The 26,807-nt window shown below is 47.2% G+C and overlaps 1 protein-coding gene across 5 annotated transcripts in view; it reads left to right on the top strand.

The window, feature by feature from the left end:
• Nucleotides 1-24,539, top strand: part of LOC138498483 (zinc finger protein 615-like) — a 222,110-nt gene extending 197,571 nt beyond the window's left edge. Inside the window, exons 2-4 of one of the 5 annotated variants that reach the window (XM_069622247.1) lie at nucleotides 17,249-17,350; nucleotides 18,460-20,180; nucleotides 20,524-24,539. In XM_069622247.1, the coding sequence (XP_069478348.1) occupies nucleotides 18,863-20,180; nucleotides 20,524-20,720 (1,515 nt within the window). In that variant the 5' untranslated portion in view covers nucleotides 17,249-17,350; nucleotides 18,460-18,862 and the 3' untranslated portion in view covers nucleotides 20,721-24,539. Of the gene's footprint in view, nucleotides 1-6,891; nucleotides 6,989-17,248; nucleotides 17,351-18,459 lie in introns of those variants that run through there. The other 4 variants (XM_069622245.1, XM_069622243.1, XM_069622246.1 and 1 more) reach the window with 4 other exon arrangements.
• Nucleotides 24,540-26,807: the final 2,268 nt, after the last annotated feature.

The raw sequence follows: 26,807 nt of genomic DNA, 5'->3' as shown, positions 1-26,807 counted from the left end.
CTCCACCACGCTCGGCATTTGTCATGGCATTTCTTCTAGCAGTGGCCTCAGAGGCAGTACTGAGAACTGGTGCAGGAGCATTGCAATCATTAGGCACCAGAAGCATTACAATCATTGGGTATGGCCTTTGGCCTAGCAATTGTACTAGCAGTGGGTTCGGAGGCAGTACTGAACAGGTGCAGGGGCCTTGCAATCATTAGGTATGGCTTTTGGCATGGCATTTGTACTAGCAGTGGGCTCGCAGGCAGTACTGAGAACTGGTGCAGGAGCTTTGCAATCTTTAGGTAGGCATTTGGCATGGCAATTGTGCTAGCAGTGGGCTCACAGGCAGCACTGAGAACTGGTGCAGGGGCCTTGCAATCATTAGGTAGGCATTTGTCATGGCATTTGTGCTAGCAGTGGGCTCGCAGGCAGTACTGAGAACTGGTACAGGAGCGTGGCAATCATTGGGTAGGCATTTGGCATGGCAATTGTACTAGCAGTGGGCTCGCAGGCAGTACTGAGAACTGGTGCAGGAGCTTTGCATTCTTTAGGTAGGCATTTGGCATGGCAATTGTGCTAGCAGTGGGCTCGCAGGCAGTGCTGGGAACTGGTGCAGGAGCTTTGCAATCATTAGGAAGGCATTTGGCATGGCAATTGTACTAGCAGTGGACTCGCAGGCAGCACTGAGAACTGGTGCAGGAGCATTACAATCATTAGGCACAGCATTTGGCATGGCAATTGTGCAAGCAGTGGGCTCAGAGGCAGTACTGAGAACTGGTGCAGGAGCCTTGCAATCATTAGGCACAGGAGCATTACAATCATTAGGTATGGCATTTGTCATGGCAATTGTGCTAGCAGTAGGCTTGCAGGCAGTACTGAGAACTGGTGCAGGAGCATTACAATCATTAGGCACAGCATTTGGCATGGCAATTGTGCAAGCAGTGGGCTCAGAGGCAGTACTGAGAACTGGTGCAGGAGCTTTGCAATCATTAGGTAGGCCTTTGGCCTGGCAATTGTACTAGCAGTGGGCTCGCAGGCAGTACTGAGAACTGGTGCAGAAGCCTTGCAATCATTAGGCACACAAGCATTCCAATCATTAGGTATGGCATTTGGCATGGCAATTGTACTAGCAGTGGGCTCATAGGCAGTACTGAGAACTGGTGCAGAAGCCTTGCAATCATTAGGCACAGGAGCATTACAATCATTGGGTAGGCATTTGGCATGGCAATTGTGCTAGCAGTGGGCTCGCAGGCAGTACTGAGAACTGGTGCAGGAGCATTACAATAATTAGGTACGCCATTTGCCATGGCAATTGTGCTAGCATTGGGCTCGCAGGCAGTATTGAGAACTGGTGCAGGAACATTATAATCATTAGGTATGGCATTTGGCATGGCAGTTGTACTAGCAGTGGGTTCGGAGGCAGTATTGAGAACTGGTGCAGGAGCTTTGCAATCATTAGGTATGGCATTTGGCATGGCAATCGTGTTAGCAGTGGGCTTGTAGGCACTACTGAGAATTGGTGCAGTAGCATTGCAATCATTAGGCACCAGAAGCATTACAATCATTGGGTATGGCCTTTGGCCTAGCAATTGTACTAGCAGTGGGTTCGGAGGCAGTACTGAACAGGTGCAGGGGCCTTGCAATCATTAGGTATGGCTTTTGGCATGGCATTTGTACTAGCAGTGGGCTCGCAGGCAGTACTGAGAACTGGTGCAGGAGCTTTGCAATCTTTAGGTAGGCATTTGGCATGGCAATTGTGCTAGCAGTGGGCTCACAGGCAGCACTGAGAACTGGTGCAGGGGCCTTGCAATCATTAGGTAGGCATTTGTCATGGCATTTGTGCTAGCAGTGGGCTCGCAGGCAGTACTGAGAACTGGTACAGGAGCGTGGCAATCATTGGGTAGGCATTTGGCATGGCAATTGTACTAGCAGTGGGCTCGCAGGCAGTACTGAGAACTGGTGCAGGAGCTTTGCATTCTTTAGGTAGGCATTTGGCATGGCAATTGTGCTAGCAGTGGGCTCGCAGGCAGTGCTGGGAACTGGTGCAGGAGCTTTGCAATCATTAGGAAGGCATTTGGCATGGCAATTGTACTAGCAGTGGACTCGCAGGCAGCACTGAGAACTGGTGCAGGAGCATTACAATCATTAGGCACAGCATTTGGCATGGCAATTGTGCAAGCAGTGGGCTCAGAGGCAGTACTGAGAACTGGTGCAGGAGCCTTGCAATCATTAGGCACAGGAGCATTACAATCATTAGGTATGGCATTTGTCATGGCAATTGTGCTAGCAGTAGGCTTGCAGGCAGTACTGAGAACTGGTGCAGGAGCATTACAATCATTAGGCACAGCATTTGGCATGGCAATTGTGCAAGCAGTGGGCTCAGAGGCAGTACTGAGAACTGGTGCAGGAGCTTTGCAATCATTAGGTAGGCCTTTGGCCTGGCAATTGTACTAGCAGTGGGCTCGCAGGCAGTACTGAGAACTGGTGCAGAAGCCTTGCAATCATTAGGCACACAAGCATTCCAATCATTAGGTATGGCATTTGGCATGGCAATTGTACTAGCAGTGGGCTCATAGGCAGTACTGAGAACTGGTGCAGAAGCCTTGCAATCATTAGGCACAGGAGCATTACAATCATTGGGTAGGCATTTGGCATGGCAATTGTGCTAGCAGTGGGCTCGCAGGCAGTACTGAGAACTGGTGCAGGAGCATTACAATAATTAGGTACGCCATTTGCCATGGCAATTGTGCTAGCATTGGGCTCGCAGGCAGTATTGAGAACTGGTGCAGCAACATTATAATCATTAGGTATGGCATTTGGCATGGCAGTTGTACTAGCAGTGGGTTCGGAGGCAGTATTGAGAACTGGTGCAGGAGCTTTGCAATCATTAGGTATGGCATTTGGCATGGCAATCGTGTTAGCAGTGGGCTTGTAGGCACTACTGAGAATTGGTGCAGTAGCATTGCAATCATTAGGAACAGGAGCATTACAATCATTAGGTATGCATTTGTCATGGCAAGTTTACTAGCAGTGGGCTTGCAGGCTGTACTGAGAACTGGCGCAGGTGCTTTGCAATCATTAGGTATGGCAATTGGCATGGCAATTGTGCTAGCAGGGGGCTCGCAGGTAGTACTGAGAACTGGTGCAAGAGCAATGCAATCATTAGGCACAGGAGCATTACAATCATTGGGTAGGCATTTGGCATGGCAATTGTACTAGCAGTGGGCTCGGAGGCAGTACTGAGAACTGGCGTAGGAGCCTTGGAATCATTAGGCACAGGAGCATTACACTCATTGGGTAGGCATTTGGCATGGCAGTTGTATTAGCAGTGGGCTCGCAGGCAGTACTGAGAACTGTTTCAGGAGCATTGCAATCATTAGCTATGCCATTTGGCATGGCAGTTGTACATGCGTGAACACAGCACCCCTCCCTGTATATACAGTACACAGCACCACTTCACATCTGTGTGCACATGCGTCACTCACTCCCTGTGTAGAGTCCGAGGACCATGCGTGAACACAGCACCACTTCACATCTGTGAGCACACGGGTCACTCACTCCCTGTGTACTGTCCGGGGACCATGTGTGAGCACAGCACCCCTCCCTGTATATACAATACACAGCAGCACTTCACGGCTGAGCACACACCGACATGCGCATTGTAACCCTACAGATTACTAGCCAGGCTCTCTGTGGAGATAGAATCCTCTGCACATGCGCAGAGTGTCTTCAGCAACTAACCAGGCCGGATGCAGAGAAACGACTTATCTGTACATGCACGGTGCAAACCACATCATACTATCCAGGTTAAGTTTCTGCATTCACTCATGATCTTCCGAGAAGGTAATGTGCATTGTGTACCTTCAGCCAGGCTTCCTGCTGTAAACTGCTTCTCTGCACATGCGCACTGTAACCCTACAGACTACTAAACACACTCACTGCAGAGACACGATCAGAACAATCTACTTGCCAGGCTCACTTCTGAAACACTGATTCTCTGCACATGCGCACTGTGCCTCTATAGCTCCTTGCCAGGCTCATTTCTAAACTACTGCTTCTGTGCTCAGGCTAAAACACAGATTCTCTCCACATGCGCACTGTGGCTCTTGCCAGGCTCACTTTTAAAACACATCTTTTATGCGCATGCGCACTGTGCTTCCACGGCTACTTGTCAGGCTCACTTCTAAATCACTGCTTCTGTGCGCATGAGCACTGTGTTTCTTTACCTACTTGCCAGTCTCTCTTGTTTGCCTCGAGACCTCTTCTTCGGTTCTGGAATTTTTCCCGCCTGGGGACCTCGTGGTGACATGAGAGAGGTGAGAGGTTTATCCCTGACTGTAGCTTGGGTCCTTTAGAACGGAGGACGTGGCAAATGATCCTCCACCACGCTCGGCATTTGTCATGGCATTTCTTCTAGCAGTGGGCTCACAGGCAGTACTGAGAACTGGTGCAGGAGCCTTGCAATCATTAGGCATCAGAAGCATTACAATCATTGGGTAGGCATTTGGCCTAGCAATTGTACTAGCAGTGGGTTCGGAGGCAGTACTGAACAGGTGCAGGGGCCTTGCAATCATTAGGTATGGCTTTTGGCATGGCATTTGTACTAGCAGTGGGCTCGCAGGCAGTACTGAGAACTGGTGCAGGAGCTTTGCAATCTTTAGGTAGGCATTTGGCATGGCAATTGTGCTAGCGGTGGGCTCACAGGCAGCACTGAGAACTGGTGCAGGGGCCTTGCAATCATTAGGTAGGCATTTGTCATGGCATTTGTGCTAGCAGTGGGCTCGCAGGCAGTACTGAGAACTGGTACAGGAGCGTGGCAATCATTGGGTAGGCATTTGGCATGGCAATTGTACTAGCAGTGGGCTCGCAGGCAGTACTGAGAACTGGTGCAGGAGCTTTGCATTCTTTAGGTAGGCATTTGGCATGGCAATTGTGCTAGCAGTGGGCTCGCAGGCAGTACTGGGAACTGGTGCAGGAGCTTTGCAATCATTAGGAAGGCATTTGGCATGGCAATTGTACTAGCAGTGGACTCGCAGGCAGCACTGAGAACTGGTGCAGGAGCATTACAATCATTAGGCACAGCATTTGGCATGGCAATTGTGCAAGCAGTGGGCTCAGAGGCAGTACTGAGAACTGGTGCAGGAGCCTTGCAATCATTAGGCACAGGAGCATTACAATCATTAGGTATGGCATTTGTCATGGCAATTGTGCTAGCAGTAGGCTTGCAGGCAGTACTGAGAACTGGTGCAGGAGCATTACAATCATTAGGCACAGCATTTGGCATGGCAATTGTACTAGCAGTGGGCTCGCAGGCAGTACTGAGAACTGGTGCAGAAGCCTTGCAATCATTAGGCACACAAGCATTCCAATCATTAGGTATGGCATTTGGCATGGCAATTGTACTAGCAGTGGGCTCATAGGCAGTACTGAGAACTGGTGCAGAAGCCTTGCAATCATTAGGCACAGGAGCATTACAATCATTGGGTAGGCATTTGGCATGGCAATTGTGCTAGCAGTGGGCTCGCAGGCAGTACTGAGAACTGGTGCAGGAGCATTACAATAATTAGGTACGTCATTTGCCATGGCAATTGTGCTAGCATTGGGCTCGCAGGCAGTACTGAGAACTGGTGCAGGAACATTATAATCATTAGGTATGGCATTTGGCATGGCAGTTGTACTAGCAGTGGGTTCGGAGGCAGTATTGAGAACTGGTGCAGGAGCTTTGCAATCATTAGGTATGGCATTTGGCATGGCAATCGTGTTAGCAGTGGGCTTGTAGGCACTACTGAGAATTGGTGCAGTAGCATTGCAATCATTAGGCACAGGAGCATTACAATCATTAGGTATGGCTTTTGGCATGGCAATTGTACTAGCAGTGGGCTCAGAGGCAGTACTGAGAACTGGCGTAGGAGCCTTGGAATCATTAGGCACAGGAGCATTACAATCATTGGGTAGGCATTTGGCATGGCAGTTGTATTAGCAGTGGGCTCGCAGGCAGTACTGAGAACTGTTTCAGGAGCATTGCAATCATTAGCTATGCCATTTGGCATGGCAGTTGTACATGCGTGAACACAGCACCCCTCCCTGTATATACAGTACACAGCACCACTTCACATCTGTGTGCACATTAGTCACTCACTCCCTGTGTAGAGTCCGAGGACCATGCGCAAACGCAGCACCCCTCCCTGTATATACAGTACACAGCACCACTTCACATCTGTGAGCACACGGGTCACTCACTCCCTGTGTACTGTCCGGGGACCATGCGTGAGCACAGCACCCCTCCCTGTATATACAATACACAGCAGCACTTCACGGCTGAGCACACACCGACATGCGCATTGTAACCCTACAGATTACTAGCCAGGCTCTCTGTGGAGATAGAATCCTCTGCACATGCGCAGAGTGTCTTCAGCAACTAACCAGGCCGGATGCAGAGAAACGACTTATCTGCACATGCACGGTGCAAACCACATCATACTATCCAGGTTCATTTTCTGCATTCACTCATGATCTTCCGAGAAGGTAATGTGCATTGTGTACCTTCAGCCAGGCTTCCTGCTGTAAACTGCTTCTTTGCACATGCATACTGTAACCCTACAGACTACTAAACACACTCACTGCAGAGACACGATCAGAACAATCTACTTGCCAGGCTCACTTCTAAAATTCGGCTTCTGTGCACATGCGCACTGTGCCTGTATAGCTCCTTGCCAGGCTCATTTCTAAACTACTGCTTCTGTGCTCAGGCTAAAACACAGATTCTCTCCACATGCGCACTGTGCTTCTGTGGCTCTTGCCAAGCTCACTTTTAAAACACTTCTTTTATGCACATGCGCACTGTGCTTCCACGGCTACTTGTCAGGCTCGGTTCTAAAACACTGCTTCTGTGCGCATGCGCACTGTGTTTCTTCACCTACTTGCCAGTCTCTCTTGTTTGCCTCGAGACCTCTTCTTCGGTTTTGGAATTTTTCCCGCCTGTGGACCTCGTGGTGACATGAGAGAGGTGAGAGGTTTATCCCTGACTGTAGCTTGGGTCCTTTAGAACGGAGGACGTGGCAAATGATCCTGCACCACACTCGGCATTTGTCATGGCATTTCTTCTAGCAGTGGCCTCAGAGGCAGTACTGAGAACTGGTGCAGGAGCTTTGCAATCATTAGGCACAGGAGCATTACAATCATTAGGTATGGCATTTGGCATGGCAATTGTACTAGCAGTGGGCTCGCAGGCAGTACTGAGAACTGGTGCAGGAGCTTTGCAATCTTTAGGTAGGCATTTGGCATGGCAATTGTACTAGCCGTGGGCTCGCAGGAAGTACTGAGAACTGGTGCAGGAGCCTTACAATCATTAGGCAAAAGAAGCATTACAATCATTAGGTAGGCATTTGTCATGGCAATTGTACTAGCAGTGGGCTCACAGGCAGTACTGATAACTGGTGCAGGAGCTTTGCAATCATTAGGAAGGCATTTGGCATGGCAATTGTACTAGCAGTGGACTCGCAGGCAGCACTGAGAACTGGTGCAGGAGCATTACAATCATTAGGCACAGCATTTGGCATGGCAATTGTGCAAGCAGTGGGCTCAGAGGCTGTACTGAGAACTGGTGCAGGAGCCTTGCAATCATTAGGCACAGGAGCATTACAATCATTAGGTATGGCATTTGTCATGGCAATTGTGCTAGCAGTAGGCTTGCAGGCAGTACTGAGAACTGGTGCAGGAGCATTACAATCATTAGGCACAGCATTTGGCATGGCAATTGTACAAGCAGTGGGCTCAGAGGCAGTACTGAGAACTGGTGCAGGAGCTTTGCAATCATTAGGTAGGCCTTTGGCCTGGCAATTGTACTAGCAGTGGGTTCGGAGGCAGTACTGAACAGGTGCAGGGGCCTTGCAATCATTAGGTATGGCTTTTGGCATGGCATTTGTACTAGCAGTGGGCTCGCAGGCAGTACTGAGAACTGGTGCAGGAGCTTTGCAATCTTTAGGTAGGCATTTGGCATGTCAATTGTACTAGCCGTGGGCTCGCAGGAAGTACTGAGAACTGGTGCAGGAGCCTTACAATCATTAGGCACCAGAAGCATTACAATCATTAGGTATGGCATTTGTCATGGCATTTGTGGTAGCAGTGGGCTCGCAGGCAGTACTGAGAACTGGTACAGGAGCATGGCAATCATTGGGTAGGCATTTGGCATGCCAATTGTACTAGCAGTGGGCTCGCAGGCAGTACTGAGAACTGGTGCAGGAGCTTTGCAATCTTTAGGTAGGCATTTGGCATGGCAATTGTACTTGCAGTGGGCTCGCAGGCAGTACTGAGAACTGGTGCAGGAGCCTTGCAATCATTAGGCACAGGAGCATTACAATCGTTAGGTATGGCATTTGGCATGGCAATTGTGCTAGCAGTGGGCTCGCAGGCAGTACTGGGAACTGGTGCAGGAGCTTTGCAATCATTAGGAAGGCATTTGGCATGGCAATTGTACTAGCAGTGGACTCGCAGGCAGCACTGAGAACTGGTGCAGGAGCATTACAATCATTAGGCACAGCATTTGGCATGGCAATTGTGCAAGCAGTGGGCTCAGAGGCAGTACTGAGAACTGGTGCAGGAGCCTTGCAATCATTAGGCACAGGAGCATTACAACCATTAGGTATGGCATTTGTCATGGCAATTGTGCTAGCAGTAGGCTTGCAGGCAGTACTGAGAACTGGTGCAGGAGCATTACAATCATTAGGCACAGCATTTGGCATGGCAATTGTGCAAGCAGTGGGCTCAGAGGCAGTACTGAGAACTGGTGCAGGAGCTTCTTAATCATTAGGTAGGCCTTTGGACTGGCAATTGTACTAGCAGTGGGTTCGGAGGCAGTACTGACCAGGTGCAGGGGCCTTGCAATCATTAGGTATGGCTTTTGGCATGGCATTTGTACTAGCAGTGGGCTCGCAGGCAGTACTGAGAACTGGTGCAGAAGCCTTGCAATCATTAGGCACACAAGCATTCCAATCATTAGGTATGGCATTTGGCATGGCAATTGTACTAGCAGTGGGCTCATAGGCAGTACTGAGAACTGGTGCAGAAGCCTTGCAATCATTAGGCACAGGAGCATTACAATCATTGGGTAGGCATTTGGCATGGCAATTGTGCTAGCAGTGGGCTCGCAGGCAGTACTGAGAACTGGTGCAGGAGCATTACAATAATTAGGTACGCCATTTGCCATGGCAATTGTGCTAGCATTGGGCTCGCAGGCAGTATCGAGAACTGGTGCAGGAACATTATAATCATTAGGTATGGCATTTGGCATGGCAGTTGTACTAGCAGTGGGTTCGGAGGCAGTATTGAGAACTGGTGCAGGAGATTTGCAATCATTAGGTATGGCATTTGGCATGGCAATCGTGTTAGCAGTGGGCTTGTAGGCACTACTGAGAATTGGTGCAGTAGCATTGCAATCATTAGGCACAGGAGCATTACAATCATTAGGTATGCATTTGTCATGGCAAGTTTACTAGCAGTGGGCTTGCAGGCTGTACTGAGAACTGGCGCAGGTGCTTTGCAATCATTAGGTATGGCAATTGGCATGGCAATTGTGCTAGCAGGGGGCTCGCAGGTAGTACTGAGAACTGGTGCAAGAGCAATGCAATCATTAGGCACAGGAGCATTACAATCATTGGGTAGGCATTTGGCATGGCAATTGTACTAGCAGTGGGCTCGGAGGCAGTGCTGAGAACTGGCGTAGGAGCCTTGGAATCATTAGGCACAGGAGCATTACAATCATTGGGTGTTTCTGGCTATTCTAAATGGCCTATTAAATGGCCATGCACCCAAGACTCTATGCCCTGGCAACAACCACCGCAGCATATCACATCCATAGAGTCAAACATTTCAACTATGATCTATGGGAAACTTTTAATGTCCACGAACAATGTGAGTGTTCTTAGAACACTTTGAACTTGCCAGCGAACAATACAGACAACGTTTTCAGGACACCCCCTAGGAACATTTCAGAACAACGCGATAGTTCTTAGAACACTTTCAACTTAACAACGAACAATACGGACAGCGTCCTAAGGACACCCCCTACGAACATTCCAGGACACCGGGAGTGTTCTCAAAAACGTCTTCAGAACACCCCCATTGTGTTTATTTGCGAACATTTCAGGACACCGCGGGTGTTCATTCAACTTGACAGAGAACAATACGGAAAGCGTCCTCAGGACACCCCCTACGAACACTCCCCGGACACCGCGAGTGTTCTTAGAAGCGTCTTCAGAACACCACCATCTTGTTTATTTGCGAACATTTCAGGACACCGCGAGTGTTCTTAGGACACATTCAACTTGACAGAAAACAATACGGACAGCGTCCTCAGGACACCCCCTACGAACACTCCCCGGATACCGGGAGTGTTCTTAGAAGCTTCTTCAGAACACCACCATCTTGTTTATTTGCGAACATTTCAGGACACCGTGGGTGTTCTTAGAACGCATTCAACTTGACAGAGAACAATACGGACAGCATCCTCAGGACACCCCCTACGAACATTCCAGGACACCGGGAGTGTTCTTAGAAGCGTATTCAGAACACCCCCATTTTGTTTATTTGCGAACATTTCAGGACACCGCGGGTGTTCTTAGAACACATTCAACTTGACAGAGAACAATACGGAAAGCGTCCTCAGGACACCCCCGACGAACACTCCCCGGACACCACGAGTGTTCTTAGAACAGTTTCACTTTGCTTGCGAACAAAACAGACACATATTGAGTCCTTAGAACACCCCCCAGTCAGTTTATTTAGAACATTTCAGAACACCTGTGATGTCCGCAAACAAATTGAACACAAAAAGAACGTCTAACACATAAAAAACACAATTTTCATCTTATCTCATACACTCCCACCCTCCCCAAACACTCCTACACACCAACACACTCTACAAAATACACATTTTGAACAAAGTTTCACCGCGCTGTCCGCGGACGTCCGCAAATCCAAGATGGCGGGCGCTACCAAAAAATCTGACGCGCTTCACGCTCCACGCCGTCCAATCAGTGAACACGTTGCATGTCCGCGAACATCACGCAAGACGATTGGCCAATCAGGATACTGTCCGCGGAGCGAACAGGGAAGTGTGTCCGCGAACCGAACACAGATATCACCAATTCTTTTTTGTACCTACTTTTTGGTCATTTTAAAAAAAACTACTGGACGGATTTTCACCAAATTTGCAAAAGCACGCTTTCGGGACCAAGCCGCTGCTCCTGGTCCAGATTTGGTGGAAATCCGTCCAGCGGTTTGGGCTGTAGGCGCAAGCAACATTTTTTTTCCCATTCAGTCTATGGGAAAAAAAAGTTTTGGGGCCCCCCCTATAACTTTGCCACCCCTGGACGAATCCACACCAAACTTTGCAAAAAAATTCAGAGTGACCCAAATACTTTTTTTTGCAAAGTTTGGTGAGGATCCGTCCAGGGAGAGCGAAGTTATAAGCCACCCAAAAAGTGCTCTTCCTATGGAAACAGCAACATAACCATAACTACTTGGCCACTACCGTGGCCATGTAATATATATATATATATATATATATATATATATATATATATATTATTTTTTTTTAATCTCACATTCATTGTGGGTCACTGTTATTTTTACAGTGTGCCTGTTTGGTAGTCCATTTAGTAGCCCTGATCCTGCTCATTGTTAGTCATGTGTGTGGTTGCTTACTTGCATGTGTCATGTTTGTGGCTTGTTTGCGGGGTAAGTATACATATGGCGCTCACCGGAGGGGGGTGGAGTGGAAGTTGTGTGTACAGGCAAATGGCATTTCCTTTCACATGTGCAGCATCACTGTGTATTTGCCTTGACAGTGTTTGTGAGTGTGGTGGGTGTGGTGACTGTGGGAGTATTACATGTTCAGGACATTTGCACATGATTTGCTTGATGCTGTGTAACACACAGGTGGTGCTTTCCAAATTCTCACCAGCATGTGTTTTTATCATCATCATCGCTGGTGTTGGTCGACCTCTTGCACTGGGATACACTATTGCCATTTCATAGTATTGACACATTGGCTGCCCATTGCAGCTGACTCAGTTTGTGCTGCACTGTCCGACTGCCATGTCCTTCACACATGGGCATACCAGTGAAGTGTATTTTAGGGATTCTCTTCTAGGGATAGCAGCTCAATGATGCAGGTGATGTCACAAATTGAGGGGGGCTGCCTGCAGGGTGGGGTCATGGGGGGCTGGTTTCTGCCATGTGGATGGGGGCTGCCTGCAGGGTGGGGTCCGGGGTGATGGGTGCTGGGTTCTCCCATGTGGAGGGGGCTTGCCTGCAGGGTGGTGTCAGGGGGGCTGGGTTCTCCCATGTGGAGGGGGCTACCTGCAGGGCGGGGTCAGGGCTGATGGGGGCTGGGTTCTCCCATGTGGAGGGGGATGCCTGCAGGGTGGTGTGATGGGTGCTGGGTTTTCCCATGTGGCTGGGGTTGCCTGCAGGGTGGAGTCAGGGGTGCTGGGTTCTCCCATGGGGAGGGGGCTGCCTGCAGGGTGGTGTCATGGGTAATGGGGGCTGGGTTCTCCCATGGGGAGGGGGCTGCCTGCAGGGTGGTGTCATGGGTAATGTGGGCTGGTTCTGCCATGTGTAGAGGGCTGCCTGCAGGGTGGGGTTGGGTTGAGGAGGGCTGGGCTCTCCCATGTTGAGGGGGGCAGCCTGCAGGGTGGGGTCAGGGGTGATGGGGGGGGGGGCTGGGTTTTTGCCATGTGGAAGAGGCTGCCTGCAGGTTGGTGTCATGGGTAATGGGTGCTGGGTTCTCCCATGTGGAGGGGGGCTGCCTGCAGGGTGGGGGCAGGGTTCTGCCATGTGTAGGGGGATGCCTGCAGGGTGGTGTCACTCCAATCTGTTGTGTTGGGTGCGGGTGCTGATGTGCACCATGCGACTGACCAGATCGCCCATGCCCGAACCCGGGTCTGCTGGAAAACACGTTGGATAGTGGTTCCTTTGGGAGCATTGCCATGTGGTGACAGCTTTACCTGTCATCAGGCCCATCTATGCTGGGAGCCACATGCTTGTTATGGTCGTTTGACCAGTGCGTTGTGAGGGGAAGGGTTGGGGCCGGGGGGATGCATTCAAAATTTAACTTGGCTGCTGGCTCTATGGTTCAGCACTCCCTTGATCCACCCAATGTTGAGGATGGAGCTGGCCTTCTCCCGCGAGGGTCAGGTCAAGGGGGGGGTCCACAGTGCCGCCTCTGGTGTCTAATGATTACTGCTGGTGTTTGGACAGCAGGCTGCAGACGCTGCCCTTTAGGTCACTCTACCGCTTCCTACAATCCTCAGCGTCCTGTGGGACGGTGCCCTCAGCTGTGCCATTGTTTCCGATAACTGACCAGACGGCTGCATTCCATTGCACTGATGTTTTAAGGTGCTGGGAGCCATATAGCTCCTCGGCACGGGCCTTCACCTCGCCATCCTGGATCTGCAGCTCCACCTCACAAAGTTTGCTTCCTCAGCCTCTGACCGGGCACCTTCCCCTTGGACATTGTTTCTCTCTCTCTCTCTGTTTGTCTAGATGGCTACAGGAAGTATTGTATTTCGAGCGGATTGCGTTTTTCAAAATGGACATCGCCGTGCTTCCCCTTCTAGCAGTAACGGTAAATCCACCAAATCTGTGCAGAATTACTGCCATGGACTCGGTTTTGGCGGTAATTCCGCTGGACGGAATTACTGTGGCTGCCAATGGTGAGTGGGCGCTCCCACCAAGATTTAATGCAGCAGTGATCTGTTATGTTGTGATGCAACGGACACACCTTGTTAACGGGGCATGATACTGTGCTGTTCTATTATAATTTATGGTGATAAGAGGGAGATCAGATAGGCGAGAGGGCACAGGCAGCTTGTCTGTGTTTTGCATTTTACTGACCCAATTGACTGCCTATTTCCAGGCCAATCGCTATGACCATTATCACTCACTACTTCCCCTTCCCCACCCAAAACACATCCTTCTGAAACTTATTTGAGATGTCCCTGTCTAGCAGCTGTATAGGGCCTGCTAGTGTTATTTTGTCTGAGAATGGCTCAGGTGCATCTGCAAAGGAACCTTTGGTGTAATAAAGATATCATGATAGAGTGTGCCTCCTGTTTAAAAAAAAAAAAAAGCTCTGGCAAAGCCAACACTTGTGTATATGATAGACATTTGGACATTAGGCACACACTGACATATGGCCAGGTACTTGCACCATTTCCAGCTATTTTATGGGCAGGTACTAGTCATATGGAAGGGCCTCGTAAATGCTGATACCTAGTCCACACAAAAGCCAAAACTATTGGCTTTGCCCATGCTTGTTGTCCCGATGAAGGTTCCTCTACTAGCCAGACCCATAAAACACTAAACTGAAGTGGACCGAAACACATCATGTCAACAGGCAGCCAATTATATATCAACTGAAGTCCATTATCAAGTATACAAAGGGCACCTGGTTGATGCCTTGCTCTACCCCGGTTAGTAGACTATATAACAACACAATTGAGCAAGGTCATAGTTGTCCAACTAATGATTACAACTTTGTACTTCTGAATGTCAAAACGATCTGAATTGACACAATTCTTGGAGCAAATACTGCAGTTATTATTTTGTGTGCAGTAGGTGTAAAAATAACTATACATATTAAGCCATAGGATATTCAACATAAAAAGTATACATGATATAGTGCATGGGTAGAAAGAATTCAAATAGACAATATTTGAAGTTGGAATTTTGACAATTACATTCTCTAAATCTCTTAAATTAGGGGACATGAGGGACATGAGACATCAATGCTTGTAATTGTCTAGTAGACCGTACAAAAATGTGAAACAATTAAACGTTGAAAGACAACATAACAAACAGGTCAACACAACAGTGTTTCGGCCATTTTAGCTAAACTTGTGAAGCAGTGGTTTAGTAGGCCTTCATCAGGACGGATCAATTCTTGTGTGTGAGGAATCCTATGTGATCGTAATCAAAGAGGTACATTGGCGTACATCATCTAAGTGTCAGCTTACACTGATGGTAGTAGGTAAGTTGTGGTTCTGTACAGGGTTCAATCCAGTCAAAATGTCTGTGTGAACACAGGTTCTCAGCACAGGGTGCTTGTTCCTGCGTATAGGTCCGGGTGTTCAAAATGGATACAATTGGCCCCTGCGGCGGTGAATGACACGCTTGGATACAGTGAAGTTCAGCGTGTGGACGATCGGACCTTGCAGCGGCTGAAGTCCATTCTGACAAACTGGTGGCACGATGATGCACACATAGATTCCCATGGTATTTAAATGATGTTGTTGGGATTTTATATTTTTACATTGTTTTGTTCTAAATAAAATATGTATTTTTGTAATAGAGGTGTGCTGACATATTGGGCATTATTTGATTAGCCTTAAGTGTGTGTGTTTTTGGGAAAGTTAGGGTTGATCTAGCTCATTCCAGAGTGATGGATTAAGGGAGGCTTTCGGGCACGCTCTATTAAAGAAAGATCATTGACTCATTCAGTAAAAATGCAGGTGTCTTGACTCAGTGTTTTACGAGTGGTTGGACGTGTGGCTTCGAGGTACTTCATCGAGCTTTGTTCTGAGTTTACCTTTTGTAGTGCGTATCTATTAACATGGGTGATTTAGACAAAACACTGAGGTAATGTGGGTTTTTAGGTTATAGGAAATATATGTATTCATTATCTTACATACTTCTAATGTAAACACACAACAGTAATAGATTGTATGTAATCACCCGACAATTTGAGCTCAACAGAGCCAACAGTTAGCCAACGTAGGAGGTTTTGCAAATGGGGTCCATCTAATTTGCATAAGAATACATTAATTTGAGACCAACATTAATACGATTTGCTCATTAATGTCACCCCAGTTTGGTTTTTAGTTTCTCAAGTAGCGTTAGTGCTTGCCACCTATTGTATACTCTGATAGGTTCATCATATACACCGTCTCTTAGACCATATGCTTGCCAAAATGGCATCTCATGTGAGTCGGCACAGACTCCCAAACTTTCCAACACTACCCAGCAGATGCATGTCGGAAAGGCAAGTGAACATGGTTCATCTGGACTGGAGAGGAGTATGCCTCGTGCCTCACGCATACCCCATGCAGAGGAGGAGGGCGTGTGGAAGGCAACAGCACAACACGACACCTTCGAGGCAGAGGAAAGAACCAAGAAGCAATCAATGCCTGGCCTTCTTGAGTCCTCCCACCAACCAGTTGCTAGGGCCTCCTGCAGGTTCAGCCCTACCATGGTGGGATGGTCCTTTGGGCACACCACCAGGGAAAGGGAAGCATTGAGGATGATAGCCAGGTACTAGAGTAGTGAAGGCAGCAGCAAGGTGTGGTTTAATAGACCAAGCACTGGCAGGCAAAGTCATTCACAATATCACAGCAGGCTGATGCGGGGAAGTGGAGGGCCTGAGCCATGCACAGCCTTTACTCCTGCAGGAATTACATTGCCAACGTGTGGTAGTGTTCAGCTGTAGGTTTCTGACAGCCCAGCTGAAACAGTTCACCAACTTGTGAAACAATGCAAGGATCTGGGAAAACCTGTGCATTACATTTTTGGTAGAGGAAGATGATAAAGATATGAATGAATCGATGGTCTTTGCTATGTTGGGAGGGGTACTGGGTCAAGGGCAGGACTCTGGCTCATTCTGCTTCTTAGTAAAGAATCTGAATGATGGAGTTTTTAATTGGTCTTCATTAAGCGAGTTCAGAAGCACGGATGTAGAGACTAGGATGGAGGGTGTTGTACAGCAGCGCATTCTACTTTTTATTGCAATCGCTTATTATAGTACATTGTGGCCAGATAAATGGATCAACATTCGGGGAGCACGGAAATTGGATTAAAAGGGGACTCGATCAATATGCGCCACACAAGGATATGGTTAGACCAAGATTGTTAAATATTGTGGGCCTTGAAATCCTAAAAAAAGAGTTGTTGCTTCTGGAGGATGGTTAAGCTCACACAACCTAAAGTGGTGGCTGCACAGACGACACACCGGAGAACTGTTGAGGGGAGCTTGTCTTCTAAGGATTATCCCCTCAGAACATGGAGCACTTCCAAAAAATGTGTTCCTTGTGTCACCTCAAACTGGTGTTTGTCCCCCATACTGGACCGATGAGAGGTACTCGCATATACTGTTTATAGCTACCTACACTAGACATACAATAAATGTAGGACTGACGGATGAACAGGTGGACAGTTGCGCATTGTGGTGGGTCTATGCATACTATTCACACGTAAATGCATCTTATTCCAGGGTCGCTGCTATATGGGTTGCAAGAGATGCTGCCAGTGGAATTCTCACCCTTTCAGATCATGGATCTGTGGGATTATGTTGAGCGGATTCCCCTCGAGTAGGGTGAGTAGAATCTCCACAGTAGATCATTGGGAATCATGTGTTATCCCTAAATGGCAGCATCAATTTGTGGTTGTTTGTAGAGATGGGGCAACATCCCCATTGGTTACTAGGGATGTGATGAGAATAGTTCTAGGTCACAGCGCAGAGGGTACAGGGGCGCGCAGAGATTCAACCTAAGGTGCAAGGATCAGAATCCTCAAAAAGATGTCATGTTATGGAGTTTGGTAAGTAACAGACCCATTTACACCCACTCCTTAACAGTAAAACATAGGGTGTGCCACCTCCTGAAAACTGCACTGTGGTATTTTGAACAGGGAAACAGAAGTGAAGTGGGATCCCTCTGGCCAATTAAATTTAGTACCTGGAGATGGGGCACTTATAAACTAGGAAGGCAAATGGGTCATGTGGAGTTTGTGGAGTCTCTCCTACACTTTATTCTTGTGGTCTCTGACACGAACTCCAAACTCATCCCTCACCTCCAGGATTGACAGAAAAACAAGCTTATCTAGGTTTAAAGTCGATGTTTGAATGTAGTGGCAGCATGGCCTGTGCCATTCTCACCATGGGAAGAGATTGGCGCTTTACCATTAAATCACAGTTCTGTCCCTATTTCCTCGATGGTGCTGTTAATTATATTATTCATATTTTGGCCAATACACACGTCATCAGTGATTACACAATGGACTGGACAAGCAGGCACCCGATTGGTGGCAAACTCCTGCCTTTATCAGTTGTGTATGGAAATTGGGAGCATCCGTGTGCTATTTAGTCATTTCAGAATAGATATATTGGTAGAACATATATACATGTTCCTGATGATTAAAATATGCATTTAAAATGTTTGTTCCTAGTGTTTTGAATGCAAAACATTTCTAAATAAAAATGAATCCCATTATTCCTGCTGCATGTTACCTCTGTTCCACTAAATGTTCACATTGGAGCCCCACTTCTCTGCCCCCTATTAGGGTGCCTTTCCCCACTAGATGGCACTTAAAAGTCAAATAAGTTACTATGTGAGGTGTTACTTTCTGAGTAGTCTTATTACGTGTGCTGCCTGTGATTGTGAACATGTTGAAACTAATAATGTGCGTCTCCTTTTATCTTAATAGGTGACTGATGCCCCAGAAATGCAACAGTGATTTAGATTCCCTGGACTATCGCAGGGAAAAGCTTCATTGTTAGAATGTGCAATTTCCAAGCATCCTAGAAGAGTGCAAGTTTGGTGTCCAGTTGCCTTTTCAGAGTATTCAGGAACTCGGATTGCGAAGCCTGTTGATACACGATGCCTTCCGTCCATGCAACCTCTTTGTGGTAGCATCCAGTAACCAAGCATGTTGATGCTGTAAATCCTGGGGGAGAGGGATATCTAGCACAACGTGACAATGTTTTATGTGCAGTTAGAAAAGCATTTCTCGTTTGTGCTCTGAATTTGGGAAAAGGTTAATTGAAAAGGCTTCTCTTGAGTCAAGGCACCTGACAATAAACTGGCAAGACACTTTACTTGTGCACAAAATGTGGGGACAGTTGCCATCTCAAGAACATACTTCTTGCCCACATGAGGACATGGGTGACAACCCATATCAGTGCACTGAATTTGATAATGTCATCCATTTGCATGATACAGTTATCAGCCACCAGCAAATGAATAAAGGTGAGAAACCTTATGAGTGCACTGAGTGTGGGGACGGGTTTGCTGCAAAGCAAGAGCTTACTATCCACCACCAGAGAACACATACAGGTGAGAAACCTTATGTGTGCACTGAATGTGGGAAAAGGTTTGCTAGAAAAGGAGTTCTTACTATCCACCAGAGAACACATACAGGTGAGAAACCTTATGAGTGCATTGGATGTGGAAAAGGGTTTTCGAAGAAGGGAGGTCTTATTAGCCACCAGAGAACACATACAGGAGAGAAACCTTATGAGTGCACTGAGTGTGGGAAAGGGTTTTCTACAAAACGAGTGCTTGCTATCCACCAGAGAATACATACAGATGAGAAACCTTATGAGTGCACTGAATGTGGGAAAGGGTTTGTTCAGAAGGGAAATCTTACACGCCACCAGAGAATACATACAGGTGAGAAACCTTATGAGTGCATTGGGTGTGGGAAAGGGTTTTCTACAAAGCACGAGCTTACTAGCCACCAGAGAACACATACAGGTGAGAAACCTTATGAGTGCACTGAGTGTGGGAAAGGGTTTGTTTGGAAGGTACATCTTACACGCCACCAGAGAAAACATACCGGTGAGAAACCTTATGAGTGCACTGAATGTGGGAAAGGGTTTGCTGGAAAGGGAGGTCTTATTATCCACCAGAGAACACATACAGGTGAGAAACCTTATGGGTGCATTGAATGTGGGAAAGGTTTTGCTCAGAAGGGATACCTTACTACCCACCAGAGAAAACATACAGGTGAGAAACCTTATGTGTGCACTGAATGTGGGAATGGGTTTGCTGAGAAAGGACATCTTATTAACCACCAGAGAACACATACAGGTGAGAAACCTTATGGGTGCATTGAATGTGGGAAAGGGTTTGCTACAACGGGAGCTCTTAGTATTCACCAGAGAACACATACAGGTGAGAAACCTTATGGGTGCATTGAATGTGGCAAAGGTTTTGCTCAGAAGGGATACCTTACTACCCACCAGAGAAAACATACAGGGGAGAAACCTTATAAGTGCACTGAATGTGGGAATGGGTTTGCTTCAAAGCAAGCGCTTACTTTCCACCAGAGAACACATACAGGTGAGAAACCTTACGAGTGCACTGAATGTGGGAAAGGGTTTTCTACAAAGCAAAAGCTTACTATCCACCAGAGAACACATACAGGTGAGAAACCTTATGAGTGTGTTGAATGTGGGAAAGGGTTTGCTCAGAAGGGAGCTCTTACTAGCCACCGGGGCACACATAGATGCTTTCTGTAAAGCTATGAAAACCATCCTCTTCACATAAGGTTTCTCTCAGCACCATGAATACTAATCAAATGTCCCACTGCATAAGCTGCATTGTAATGATCAAATGCATAAACTGAAATGACAACTATGTTTGTAGCAATCATAATGTGCCAACGACTGCTACCATTCCTGTACCCCTGTAACTAAGCTCCTGCAAGTAACAGCGCCTCAATGCCCCTGGGCTGTTTGCGTGCTATATAAATAAAAATAAAATACAGGTGAGAAACCTTATGCGTGCACTGAATGTGGGAAAGGGTTTGTTCAGAAGAGACCTCTTATTATCCACCTGAGAACACATACAGGTGAGAAACCTTGTGAGTGCACTGAATGTGGAAAATGCTTCAGTCAGAACAGTCAACTTGGTATGCACCAGACAAAACATGCATGCCTGGGTCTATTTCAGTTTACTGAATAGTTCAGTACCCAGGATGTTCTTATCTGCAATGAGAGAGAACGTGTAGGTGGTGAAATCTCTTCTACAATTGAAGGTGCTTCCGATAGGTGGTGCTTCTACAATGCTACTGAGTTTGGCATGGCTGACTAATACTGTGAAGAACCTGCCTCCACAGCGGTTTTTGGTTTCCTTTGGCACACGAATGATGGCTGATTATGATTGTTGAATCACTGTTGTTTGAAATGCATCCCTTCTGGAATATTCAGAATGGAGACTGTGGGCCTCATTAGGACCCAGGCGGATTTCGCGGTGCTAAATGCACCGCGAAGCACGGCGGAAAGCCGTCGATAGCGCCATGGGGGTTGGCGGATTTACCGCCCCATTCCGACCTTGGCGGAGCGGTAAATCCCCAATCCCCATTCTGCCCTTCCCCATTCCCATTCTTGCCCCATAGGGTATAATGGGAGTGGGGAAGGAGTTAATTACGCCACCGTAAAATACGGTGGCGTAATTAACAACGAGGTCCCGTAGCGCCATGGTTTTCTCCGCCTGGTAAAACCAGGCGGAGAAAACCTCCATGGCGCTAAGGGAACTCGTAGTACGGCGGACGGGTCCGCCGCGATTAGCGCTGGCGGAAACCCACTCCGCCTGGGTCCTAATGAGGCCCTGTACCTTCTGTATTAAGGTAGCCATCCCATGAAACACTTTGCCTAAGGACCTCATGCAAATTAATGGACAACAACATTTTGCAAAAGCTTAGTCGGTGGTTGAATCAATAACTATAGAACCTCGTAGGATATATGAGGTGCCCCTTGGGACCCCGGCAGCTAGTAAGGACTCTGCCCCAGCTCTTGGCTCAGCTAAGGTCTAGCGCCCTCCTCATGCTCCCATCTACTGAAATGGACCCCAGAGCGCATCTTGTCTTTTTCAGTACTGATATTATGCTCTTGCTACATAGATTATAAAAGATGATTCGGATGGGTTCAGAGTGCATTTCCCTTCCCAACTCCATTGCACAGCTCTAGCAACGTACAACCCTTACAATTTACTCTGCAACACCTCCACTGCAGTTCCTGTTGCATCTAATGCACGTATATAGGGATAGAGAAGGTTTTCACAAAACAGAAAGGCTTCTGGGAGTGAAGCATAATATTCATTACATAAATGTTATCGATTAGCATTTTACTGTAACAACGTCTTATAGCCAAGAATGTAAAAAGGAAGTATTTGTTTACACATACACAAATCCCCTCATACTTTCCTTCTAGAGTAACACAATATTCCAACTGTCCACGTTCACTTAGAATTCAAACACATTTGTTTGTCTGATAATAATTCTCATATTCTGTAATCAAATTCATTTATATCACTTCTTTTGTCAAGGACACTCAAATACATGCCAATCATATAAACCCCTGTCCAACACCACCTGGATTTTAAATGCCCTTTCCATTGACAAAGACACAAAAGTCCTGTCCCGCCTTATCCCTTCTGCTTCATGAAAATCATAGTCCCAATAGACCGGCTCTATCACTGAATCAATATGTATAAAAGGCATTGCATTTCTAAAGGCACATCACAAAGTGTTAACCTAAAATAATAGCTTGTATAGGCTCGTTAAACATATCCAATGGCAAATAACCTTATATCAAGCAACACATTTCATTGTATATCATAATGTTCAATTCATAGCAAAATTGGAGTACATTATTCAGTCAAGCAAACCCCACTGCAATACTAACCCAATCCTGACGCCCTCTGACAGGATCCCAGCATAGCATCGCCTCAGCAAGTCAGCCAGCCCTTGTCTAAATGCTTCTCAACCTTCATACTCTGTCAGTTGTTATAACTCTAATTATTTCCACATTTGACTATGGCAGTGCCATTTTTTTGTGCTCCTTGGAATTTGTGACGAACATCAGGTGGCACAAAGTGCCAACACGCTTCTTTCAGGCATTGAGACATGTGGCCATATCACTGTTTCATTACAATCCACACCGGCTTCCTGTGACCTCTCAGATTGGTTTTAAGGTGCTTTGTCTAGCAGTGTATTAACCATTTACTCCCCAAGAATGAGCAAACACTCCCTTCAAAAAAGTAGCCAAACTCCCAACTGTAAAATTGGAAACAATGGACAAATTGGTGCCAACCTTCCTGCTTTCTCCCACTCAGGTTCATGAATATGTTCAGCCCAGTGATGCCGGCCAGGCAGTACCAGTGGATGGTGGTTTACAGGGATTTCCGCTGGATAGGTAGAGAAACTATAAAGTAATGTATATTTTATTTTACATTAATTGCTAGTCATAAAGAAGTGTGAATTAAAAAGTTGCAATTTCTTTCTACTTAAGTAAAAAGAACAAATGACTTGCCTCTCTGCAATGTTTTTTTCTGATGGTTATACCTGCCATAGATTCCTCATCTTTGATATCCATATCCTTTTGCAGCTGTTATCCAGAAACCATTCTGCCGATAGGGGGTGCTGCACAGCTCTGTATCAGTCCAGCCCTCTTCGCACCTTGCACCAACATGATGTCTGGGCCAGTATAAGTAGCAGTGCTGTGCCCCAGACCTCAGTTCCACCCTCCTTTCCTAGCACTCTTGATGCTGAGGGACTGTGGAACTGATGGTGCACCAGTTTCCCAGAAGAGGGGCAGTGCAATGAGGAATCTGACAGGAACATCCATCAGAAGGAACATTACTGAGAGGAAAGTAATTTGTTCTACGAATGGATTCCTTCCTGCCATGGATTCCTCATCTATGATGGACTCCCAAAGCAGTACGTAATCTGGAGGAGGGAGGAAAGCAAGCACACCACCTAAACCACAAAACTCTGAAGGACTGCCCTATCCAAACTGGGATCCTGCCCCGCAAGGGAATCCAAGCAGTAATTCTTATCGAGCGTGTGCAGAGACGCAAACGTTGCTGTGTCAATCTGGAAAAGTGAATACCCTTCAGTTTGGATGATAGACGTATCTTGATGGCCGAAGGCCAACCGTCTTATGCACAGAATTGTAGAAATGTAGATTGCTATACTTGACCAACAAGCGGCCATTTTAAACATAGCAAGAATCGCCATTTTGCTTGTTAACCATTGCTCATTGCTTTCTGTCTAAACTGCTTTGCAGCCTGCAATTCTTGCGAATTCTGCTTACTCTGCTCAACTGTTAACATTGTTGTCTGAATATGAATGGGCAAGGCCGCGGGACTAAGGAGTTCATTGAAACTCCTCACGAGCAGCCAGGAAAGGAATGCCCACGCTCCCTCTCTGTAGCTTTGAGGGAGAGCCGCAGGGCATTTAATAATTTCGCAGCTGCCAGCCAGTCTCGTACTATGGTAGAATATGTTAGAATAAAGCAGCTAAAGGCTTGAATTATGCTGTTCTTACGGCCCCCCTTTCACTGAACCCTTTAGAGCATGTCAGCTCCCAGGACATGAATAGCACCTCATAGATAGCAAAGCTTGGAATGTGACTCTTCCCCCCGTGTGTAGCTCGCTTCCAAGAACAGAAGCACTGTGTTCTGTTCAACAACTAGAAGATGCCTCCGCACTTGCTAAATTTCACATTGTTACTAGAATAGACATCGAAAGTGTCATAATTGTCATACTCGTCAGAAAATGTCCATCATCACCCCGAGTTCAAAGAAACCCAATAAAGGGGGGTGTTAAACATGTCATAGCTGATTGTATGATATGCATTTTGTATATATGTAACTGATGTATGTTGTTCGCTCTCTTGCGTCCCTCGAGGTCTAGAGAATACACGTTGTGGGGCGTGAGACCTGAGTTGGCCAACTGAGACTATTTTTTTCTTGCAAATAAACCCTAGCATTGGGAATTCAACCTCGTGTCTGGCGTATCCTTTCGTGTATGGTTATTGCCTTGTTTCCATATCGCAAGGGACCCCTAAGGGCCCCTTTGAAGATGGCGCCCGAATAGGGACCCTCCCCCACTTGTCCCATCGTAGACGCTGTAACGGAGTAAAGGCGGAAGAACAGCGCGGACGGGACGATCGAGCCGGGATCAAGAGGTGTACAGGGCGCCCTGTAGAAGTGAGGAGAGATTCCTTCGCAGATCTGCACACATCTGATCCCTGATCGACGTACCGGGCCAGAGGGCAAGGAGGCGAGGGTCCCGAAACAAGGCAGAAGCCAGAGAAACACAGACATGACGTTATTGGTTGCGTCAGTAAACAGGCAATTTGTTCTATCAGGTGAGTCATTCCCTGATTCAAAAGTAATCCTGATTTTTGGTTGAGTGTTGATTTTGCAAATTCAAACATCCAGAGTAAGGTTGGTTAGCCAAGGGGAAGGTTAAAAACATGCCTGGAGTACTGTCCACTTTAGCGGGGCTTTTCCGCTGCGGTAGACCTTGGAAAATGGCCAAAGTGCACCGCCTGGGGGAACGCCGGCTTATGACATGTATGCGAAATATGGTGTGGGTGCGATAATATTTTGTGAAATTTGGCATAGGCAAACTAGAAAGCAACAGGACCATCAGTGGTTGTTTTGAGATTGCGAGGATAGATTACATGGAAAGGGTGTGGATAAGAAAACAAGCGCGACCCGCGGCTTTTGAAACTATTAAAGACTGGAGGAGGGAAGCAATGCTCCGATTTAGGAGTAGAGAGAAGCATGCGCGTAGGCACAAATCGAAGCTTGAGTTAGCGGAAGAGAAGGAGGAGGAGGAGTGGACGGCAAGTCTAAGAAGGGAAGGGAGACATGAACAAATGAACATAGAGGGAATATACCTGCAGCGGGAACTACACATAACAAATGTTCCATTAATTAATCTGCTAACACATACCGGCCAAGGCCCGAAACCAGAATCAAAACCAAATATGCCAGTAGTGGTTGCACAGGCCCCACCAGTAGCTCTCACACTCCCATCCGCAGCCCAAGCACCTCCTACCACCCAAGCATTAACCCAAGCCCCACCCGTAGCTCGAGCCCTCCCACAGGCAAAGACCATGCACGCAGCATTTCCCAGAATGGCCCTTCACAGATGCCACCTGTGCCACTTGTCCCATCTGCACCTCCCGCTCTGGAGACAGATTCAGCACTGTCCGCCCATCCCGAAGTTGAAATTGAGACCGGGGAGGCAAGAGGCGGGGCTGAAGAAGCAGGATTTGTACGGGTAACCCGCGGCGCGATCAGCAAAGAAAGAAAGGTTGAATTACAGCAAGAGGCAGAAATGTACATAGAAGGAAATGACGGGACGGCAGCATTGGCCTCATTGTATGGTTACCGAAGAAACAACGAGAGACAGGTAGTGTTGGAATGCATGGGGGAATTGTTAGTGGGGAAGTGGAAACAGTCACTTGGGAGATTACCGCCGCAACGATTGTTAGATTTGAATAAATTAGCACGCTGTGAGCAAAAAGATGAAGACGTAAGGGAATATGTGTATAAACTTAACGAGCTTAAAAATGAAATGGATGATGAATATGCTGAAATGTTTGCTACACCTGAGTACAGAAGAGACGATATCAAGAAAGGTAGGAAGGAGGCGTCGAAGTTGTATATGCAAAAATCATGGCGAAAGATTTTCGGGTGGCGCAAAGTGTTTGCCGCCCCCTGGACAGATAGGTGATAAACAAAGATTGCAGGCATGGGTGGGGGAAACAATGCGATGGATGTCGAACAAAAGAATGTCAGTGGAAGAAGTAAGTGAGATGTGTAATGGGTACCCATTGGAGATGAGAAAAGAAACGACGCGAACAATAGTAGGGGTACTACTGCAGCAGGTAGCTGGACACAATAGAGGAAGAGGAAACGCACAAGGCAGGGGACATTTAAATAATATGCATGGGGTATCATTGGGATTAAATCAATGTGCGTACTGTAAAGCGGAAGGACACTGGCGAGCGCAATGCCCGCATCTACAGAATAGAGGTGGGTTTGGTCAGAGAAGGCATAATGGAGGGCATCAAGGGTCGAATGGCCCAAATAGAAATAGCATGCAGCAGCAGGATTATAGCAATGGAGGTAATAAAAACCAATCCCATGTTCAAAACCAATCCCAACAAAACCAGGCTTTACACCAAAGTGTTCCAAACCAGAATCAGGGCGGGCAGGGCCAACAGAGAAACAATCAGAGTGGAGGACACTG

Source organism: Ambystoma mexicanum, chromosome 5q (assembly GCF_040938575.1).
Source record: "Ambystoma mexicanum isolate Mex_15411 chromosome 5q, UKY_AmexF1_1, whole genome shotgun sequence".
NCBI lineage: Eukaryota > Metazoa > Chordata > Amphibia > Caudata > Ambystomatidae > Ambystoma > Ambystoma mexicanum.
This window is presented reverse-complemented; position numbering and strand designations above follow the sequence as displayed.